The 8986-nt window shown below is 37.8% G+C and overlaps 1 protein-coding gene across 1 annotated transcript in view; it reads left to right on the forward strand.

The window, feature by feature from the left end:
* The window catches only part of TACR1 (tachykinin receptor 1), a 197793-nt gene extending 189872 nt beyond the window's left edge, over nucleotides 1-7921 (forward strand). The window contains exon 6 of the mRNA XM_075858489.1: nucleotides 6592-7921. Within this exon, the coding sequence (XP_075714604.1) occupies nucleotides 6592-6728 (137 nt within the window). The 3' untranslated portion in view covers nucleotides 6729-7921. The remainder of the gene's footprint in view (nucleotides 1-6591) is intronic.
* The last annotated feature ends 1065 nt before the right edge of the window (nucleotides 7922-8986 follow it).

Genomic DNA, 8986 nt, shown 5'->3' on the forward strand with positions numbered 1-8986 from the left:
ATTCGCAATATGTTACCATAGAGGGACTATGTGGGGCTAAAAAGTAAAAGAATTATATAACTACTCCTGCAGAATTGCTATTTTGTTAGCCAGTGCAGGAAAAATTAATGGTGACCACCAGTTATTTAGGCTGAGGACCTTGCCAAACATCCTGCTCCCCCCCTTATATCTCATCTGCTTAGACCCATGTAAGACATGGGGAGAATGATATATTTGAATTAAGTATGGTCACGTAGGTTTTGAGTTAAAGGGGTTTTCCCATCAGAGACATTTATGACATATCCACAGGATATGTCATAAATGTCAGATAGATGTGGGTCCCACCTCTGGGACCCGCACCTATGTCTAGAACAGGGCCCCCTAAACCCCGCTCTACCACTCTGTGTTTTTACTGACACTTGTGATTCCCGACCATGACTTATGGAAACAGTGTAGCTTACTGAGATACGCTGTTTCTGTAAGTCTCATAGAACTGAATGGTAGTTACGGAAACTGCCATTCACTACTATAGGAGTTATGGAAACAGCATAGCTCAGCGAGCTACGCTGTTTCTGTAATTCATAGTTGGAAGTCACACCCTTCAGCCACAACACATAGCAGTAGAATTGGGTTTAGGGGGCCCTGTTCTACAGATACTGATGTAGCCATCTTTAACTTGACTCTGATAACTTTCTGTGGCGTGATATTACACAACAAAAGCCATTGAAAAGTAATTGAAAAGATAAGGGATCTAGCCATTGTTTATTTAATGTGTTAAAAGTCAAGATAAAGACGGCTACATCTGTAGGTGCGAGTCCCAGAAGTGGGACCCACATCTATCTGACATTTATGACATATCCTGTGGATATGTCGGAAATGTCTGATGGGAAAACCCCTTTAATTTAGGCTTGTTATGCTAGAGCCAGGGCTCAACCTTTGCAGGATTTCCACTATCCATAAGTTTTACAACATTAACATACAAGAGAATGAGAGTGGTGTGTGACATCACAAGAAGGAGGGCGCATTTTTACTGGGCAGCCCCACGTCACCCTTGTTTGTTATACTAACAATTATAATAATCTGCACTAGTATTGAGAATAACAATTAGTATATGTATGACTATGTTGGTACATGGAATAGCCTGACAAGAACTTCGTGCCTCGCTGAATCTTTTTGGTCTTTTTCTTCTTTGCTTCCATCTTAACTTGCATGAAAGTTGTAATCCAGTAAATCTTATAAAGGTAACTTTCCATTACATGCCACGTTTATAACAAGGCAGATAGGAAACTGCATTGATAGGCATCCCAATACATTTTACAATACTTACCATTTGATACCATTGTTTATAATGGTCAAAATTGTATTGCCAAAACAGCACATGCATTTCCAGAGCTGGACGAGCCCACCAGAGTACCAGAGGATGCTTCAGTGGGTTCTGACACAATAATTGGCCCTTGATACAAAAGGCCCAGCAGAAGACAACTCCATTTGGAGGTGACATTGGAGCCAGTGACTTGTCACTAGGGTCTATTTCTTATAGGTGCATTCACAAATCACGTATTAGATCTTATTGATGATTTCTCGTGTGTGTGCAATGATAACAACAAAAACTATACCGTGTGTTAAGTTTTTTTCTGAACCTCGGTGGCAATGTCCAGCACTGTCAACAGAATGCACATTAATCTTAATTTCAGTTCTCATCACTAGCACTTTAACATAATTGCACAAAGAACCAACTTACAAGTGCCAAAAGAGGCAAATACTACAGAATGTTAATACACTCACGACTCAAGAAGCTCCTTATCTTCATTCCGTTAAACCAATAGGCTTTTGCGTAAAAATAATAAAAATAAAAAAGGGCAATTATTGCCCATAACAACATACTATTTAAAACTGGACTACGAACATGACTTAGTTGCTCAAGGCAAAGTAGGAACTTTTTCTCTACGACATTTTTCAGGTCCAAAGTGCCGCCGTTTAACCCTTCAATGCGGCGGTCAATGGCGTCCACCGCATTGAAGTGGTTGACAGAGGGGGAAAAAAATATTTAAAAAAATAAATAAATCAAATGTTAAAGTAATAAAAACAATAATCACCCTGTTTCCCTGATCAAGTCTTTTTATAAATTTAAAAAAAAACTATACATAATGTATAACGATGCAAACATAAATTAGACATATGGGATATGTGAAATAGTAACTATTTTGTGTGATATTACTATCTGTTTTACGAGCAGATACATTTAAATTTCGAAAAGCGCTAATTTTTGCACATTTTCACAAAATTTTGGTATTTTTCACAAATAAATATTGAGTTTATCGACCAAATTTTCCCACTAACATAAAGTACAATATGTCGCAAGAAAAAAAATCTCAGAATCGCTTGAATAGGTAAAATCATTCCAATGTTATTACCACATAAAGTGACACGTCTGATTTTAAAAACATCGGCTTCGTCTTTAAGGCCAAAACAGTGTTAAAAGAATCCCTCTTCAAAGCACAGATTTGCCTCACCTTCTCTTACCAACAACATTATCTGCATGAGAATTTCTGTAATGAATTATATATATGGGATATGTGTAGATAACCAGAGTGCCTGAAGCTAAACCAGCGCAGAAACATCATCTGGCTTGCTGCTTCCAAATAGTAACCTGGAGAAAAATAAAGCCGCCATCCTATAAGTATGAGTGTTTGACTATACTGTAGGGACAATTTCAAGCTCTATTTTCCAACTGGACAAATAAATCACTGTAAATTTCTGCAGCAAACTGATTAAACATATATATAATATCCGACAGCAGAAATGAAGTGGGCGCAAAGATCCAAAGAGACGTAGAATTTATATATCCTGTCACAATATACTGTCAAGTAACATTCCATGCAATCTCATAGCAAAGACATTCAATTTCTTAATGCAGTCTGGCACAGCGTTTAACATGTGTATTAATGTGACCCTGCTGAAGCGAATTCATATAAGTCAAATTTATAAAGAGGAGTACACGATTACAGGCAGAGATCACTACCGGCCTACCTGCAGTCACACATCGTGACCGATATGGCAAGATCCGAATATTCATAAGGGGATTTAAAAAAAAAAAAGCACAACAACACATAGTTTATTTCAAGTTAGTACTGTTAATTGTTAAACCACTTTTTCCCATATGAGCTCAAGAATTCATATCTGCCAGCTTGGATATTTTCTAGTTCTGAAAGAAAAAAAAATGACATTTAATTGCATCATGTTACTATGGTAGAGTAACATATAGTGCATTATAAAGGGTGCAATGATAATTGGAAAGCAGCACGGCAAGTTAACCATGTATACATAATGATTATAGAAAAAAAATCTCACCTATACAAAGTTTATAAAGAATATAAGGAACATTTTAACATTAATATTTGTCCGAGATGAGAAAAATCTGTCTATTTTTTCTAGACACAGCGCCAGTCCTGTCCGTCGGATGAGTCTGGTATTGCAGCTAAGGTTTATTGAAGTGAAAAAAAAATGGCTATAAAGAGCGTCTCTCACTCCGGAGGATCCAGCAAAACCATGTATTACACAGCGCATTGACTTCACAGGGAACTGTGCTCCATTATTTCTACAGTCGAAAATTAAACACTTGCTGTCAGAGTCCCCCACAGATTATATCTGGTGTCCCAACAGCCGAACACCCTATGATCAGTTTATCATGGGTCCCCCATCAAACAAAAAGGGATTGTCTAAAGTGGACAACCTTTTTTAAATGCATTGCTGGTTTGGAGAACTTTAAAACATATCTAGGGAATTGAAAAATTATTTAATCTGTAATATATTGTTATTGGAATTACTCTGTTTGACAATCAGGTAATTCCCTGCATTTATCCCACAGAAGTCATCAGCAGAATGAAGGCTGCAATTCTAAGACAGTCAGTGCTCTCATGGATTTTTCATTTTCCGTCTGCTATAATCCGCCTTTATTTAATTAAAAGAAGATAAGAATGTAAAGAATTTTGGAATATCACAGTAGACTCTGCTCAGACAATATCATGGTTATCTTTAAAACATTTTTACCAGTAATTATCATTTTTCTATGCGAAGGATCAAGATCAAGAAGTTTTAAAAAAATCTTGGAAAACTCTATATGAAGAATTTGCAAACTTGGTTCCCCATCTGTTTAGTCTTCAGATTGGAATAGGGCTGCATAGAATAGGGCTGTAAATAACCTGGCTTATTTATGTGTCATAAGTTTTGGTGGTCGTTTAGGAGTTTGGAGTTGTTTCTTTCTGTTCTTTTTCTGTAGTAATATGTGCATATATGGAACATAGTACATACAAGCCCTTTTGGCTGCCTATGCTTATTACAGAAGGGTCAACAGTTACATGCTTCAACTATCAGTGATAGGACCCTGCTGCAACAGAGACCCTTAGGTTCCTTTGAATAAACACAAAAAATGTCAGACAATATTCAGAACAAAGAGTCAAAAGACAGTTAAAGACATCAGGACTTTAAAAGGATGCACACTCGAATTTGGGGTCTTTTTTGAGTGTGTATAATATACTCAATGTCAGGCAGCTGCTTTAAAAGCAGGTCAGATCCTGATATGCTGTAAAAGAGGTATAGGTTTCAAACATACAAGTTTTATTTTGTTAATGTTTTGATGGTTGTTTTGATCATGTCCTAAGCATTGAACAGTTTTGCACATTTGTGCAGAAGGAAGACATAGGTTTATAGAGGGTTTCCCAAGATCAGCTTCATTAATGAAAGAATTAGGGTATGTTCACACGACTTATTTACGGACGTAATTCGGGCGTTTTACGCCTCGATTTACGTCCGAAAAAGCGTCTCGATAGCGTTGGAAAACATCTGCCCATTCATTAGAATGGGTCTTACAATGTTCTGTGCACACGGTAATTTTTTTTACGCCCCGCTGTCAAAAGGCGGGGCGTAAAAAAGACGCCCGCGTCAAAGAAGTGCCTGTCAATTCTTCAGACGTAAATGGAGCCGTTTTCCATTGACTCCATGGAAAAACAGCTCCATTTACGTCCGTAATGGACGCAGCGAAATAGCACCTCAACATGCCATTACGGCTGAAATTACGGTGCTGTTTTCTCATGAAAACAGTCCCGTAATTTCAGCCGTTACGGACGCTGCCATGTGAACATACCCTAAGAGATGTAACCAGGGCTACATGACAAAACCGGTCACATATTTTGTGGTCTATATTGGAAAATAGATAATGTTCTGAGATGACCTAAACAGTATCTGCATAGTCAACAGATGTATTACCAGTCAATAGGAGTACCCACTACAAATAACCAAGATATGTTAGGAAGGTATTTATCATTGTGAGGGTATTTAGACTGAAGTTCGTCAAAAGCAAAGGTAGCCAAGCCAAATGACAAATGGGTGGATCAATAGTTCTAGCCTTAAAATTAAAATATAGTCTAAGAAACATAAAAAGTTTTCACCTTTAGGATGCAGCATTCCAAAAGGTGAAATTTTGCTTTGCTCATAAAGGCCCATATCACCATCGGCCATGAAAGGGTTAAAGTGAAATTCTAGGCAACTTTTATTAATCAGTAACATAGACTACTAGGGTAATTTACCATACCAGGGCCATTAATTCTTTTAATCTAATCCCTCAAATGCAAGTTTCCAAGGGGCCCCGTAAACTAAAGATCCTTATCACCATAGGAGATAACACAATGGCTGCATGTTACTGGGCTGTATAGGAGAAGTTGCCAAAACAAAGTCCACTTCTCTGACATCACTTCCTGATTTGCGGCTATTGGCTGGCACTGTACCCCATACACTTCCTGCTCTGCCCACCCCCTGCATAAAGTCTGCATATAATACTGTTAATACCGGTAATACTTCATTTCAGATAATTCTCCATGCTTTCTGGTCCAAATGCAGAAGGAAGCAGCTAAAATGGAGCAGAGTTCTTAGTATTTGCCGTAGTATGTGCAGGCAGAGCAGGAAGTCTATAGGGGGCACTTCTTTCTTTTGTTTTTTTCAGAAGCAATTCCAGGAGTGGTAGCTAACTAGTAAAGAAGAAGTATAAAAAAAAGGATTAACATTTTTTAATCAAATCCTGGTTTTACTACACTGTGTAAACAAAGCCTAAGTATTTTAGTTGCTGCTTATGAACTACTGTATGTAGTGATAGCAAGCATACAACTAATGTTCTTTATTTGGCTTTTTGTTAGAATCACATCTTTTCAAGAAATTAAGAGACTGAAGAACTCTGTCCTAAACTTAACTATTACAGAGGGATCCATTCTGACGACCCACTGCAGTGTTTAATAGTATGAACCCCCCAAAAATCTGGTTAATTTTTAGGGAAATTGTTCTCTACCACAGGGTTGGGTTCTTTAACAACCATTAAACTTGTTTAATTGCCATTGATGTTTCAGAGTTTGCTACTTCTACAGAGGTGCATGTGGGTTGAGTGTCTAATAATCGGGAGGGGTCCATTGTTCTTCAACTTGATTGAGTGTATTCTGTAATTTAGGGTTAGGGTGGAGTTCTTCAATAAACTTGTTCTTGCAAAGATCAGTATGTATCCGTTCCAGTCATAGCTTTTCACATTTATGGGCAAAGAGTGACAAACTCCTCATATTGTCCTGACAGGAGAGAACCATAAAGAACTTGATAAGATGAGAACAAGAAAGCCTTCTGAGTCTAAGAGAATGGAAAACATGAATGGTCAACTGAAAACCACACCAAACAATGGCAACCTACAAGGAGCAACGGTGGAGACTCCCTGAGCACTGAGGACATGATTGAATGGAAAAACCAAAGCACAATCTGTTCTTTTCTACTTCTCTTACTTTTTAATCGTTATATCTTTTATGCTGTGCAAACCTTTTTTGTAATTGATCATAGCCATGTTTTGGGTAAGCAGGTAAATATGTTAGATTCTTCATAAATACCTTGTGCACTTTATTTTTTATAAATTAAGACCATGTATTATAGGTTAGATCAGTATTGCAAAAAACCTGAAATGAAGAGGGCCTCAACTATTTTAGAAATATATGATTTATACTTTGAGGTTGTAATCTTAATGTATGTAGATTAAACCAGCACTGTGAAATGTATTCAGGATTACCATCAATCCAATTAGTAGGTAAGCATCACCGATCAAGTTCACCCATGCCTTATAACGCTTCCATGGGCTTGATGAAGTCCTTACTAGGCTAAAATAATGGGCAAATAATTCAGCTGTAGATAATGTTACAGACTCTACTTCATTTAAAAGACCATAAGATGTCTACAAAAGTCATCTCTGTCCCATTGACCACTAGATTATATTAGGAAAAGAGAATGTGACAATCAGACATATTGGGCATGGATCGTGATGATGACTTAATCTTACTATAATGCACAACGAATGGCAATCATTTAAAACCAAAGTACTTAAAATAATTTAATATTGAAATTCTATTGGCAACTGTTTACTGAAAAATTCACTTTGTAACAAACTAAAAACAGGGCACTGTATTCCCTTAACAAAGGGTGTCGGCCTAGCCCAATAGTAAATACATTTTCTACTAGAAATTACTAGAATATACTTTATTCAGTATATACTGTACATGCCGTAGAAAACAACACGGAGAATGCTGGGTGTTTGGCTTAAATGGTAATATTTGCAATGGCAATCATTTGCTGATGTTTTACTTTTGTCACAGATGTCATGTAACTTTTTAGGCCTTAAGCTTAAAGGGGTTGTATGGACATTTTTTGATTGATGGACTATCCTTAGAAAAAGGTTAGCAATATTAGATCGGTGGGGGTCTGACTCCTGGCACCCCTCACTGATCAGCTGACTGAAGGGGCTGTAACGCTCTTCAGTGTTTACCAGGCACAGCGCCGTACACATCGGTAGTGGCTGTGCCCGGGATTGCAGCTCAGTCCCATTCACTTGAATGGGACCGGAACTGCAATCTCTGTATACAGTGAAAAGGCCACGACACCATCAATCAGCAGATCGGTGGGGGTGCTGGGAGTCGGACCCCCACCGATCTGATATTGATGACCTATCCTAAGGATAGTCCATCAATAAAAAAATGTCTGGACAACCCCTTTAAGTATCCTTTAAAGGGATTTTCTGGGATTTTCATGATGACTTGTTCTTCACTGCAGTGCCTGGCACAGCAATGTCCATGAGTGTGATCTTGCTGGTACTGCAGCTTAGCCTCATTCCCTTCAGTGGGCTAAGATGCGGTACTAGGCATAGCCACACTTGTATAGAAATCAATGTGCAGCCGAACCTTCATTTTGCTGATTGTTGGGGCTCCAGCGATGGCTACTAACTAACATTGATGGCCTATCCTGAGGATATGCAGTCATTTGTAAATCCCCAAAAACCCCTTTAAAGCATCCTTTGTTTTACAAATAATTGTAAGCGCTGTTTACACAATGCTATTATGTTCCATATCTTCCTCTTATGTAAAATGGGAACTACCTCTTACAAATCAACAGCTTTTTTGACAAATCAATAGGTTTACAGTGAGCATAATTTACTATAAGGTACGTATCCAGTGGTTGTATGTAATTTCTGTAGAGTTCCAGGTCCCAGGATATGACTTTTTTATTCTCTGCTAAGTGACATTTATGTGGTTTATTTTGTGAAAAGTAAATGTGAAATATTTCAAAAACTCCTTTAAACTCGTGCTGCCTATTAGTGGATAAAAAAAATCAAAACATTTTAAATGTATAGAGCATTATAAGGCTGCTGAGGAAAGTGTGAGTTTATGGATGGTGTCTGGAATGGATTAATTACTGAAGCAAAAGAAGGAAATGAGTTGGCATGGAGTTAGAGTTCTACAGTATTTCGATTTAATTCCTGTTAATTATATAGTGTCAACATATTCCACTACGGAATGGGGCTTACAATCTAATTTCCCTATCTCAAACACACACTAGGGCCAAATTCATAAGAAGCCACCAGAGGCTCTGTCACCAGATTTTGCAACCCCTATCTGCTATTGCAGCAGATAGGCGCTGCAATGTAGATTACAGTAAC

This window comes from Rhinoderma darwinii, chromosome 3 (assembly GCF_050947455.1).
Source record: "Rhinoderma darwinii isolate aRhiDar2 chromosome 3, aRhiDar2.hap1, whole genome shotgun sequence".
NCBI classification, from domain to species: Eukaryota; Metazoa; Chordata; class Amphibia; order Anura; family Rhinodermatidae; genus Rhinoderma; species Rhinoderma darwinii.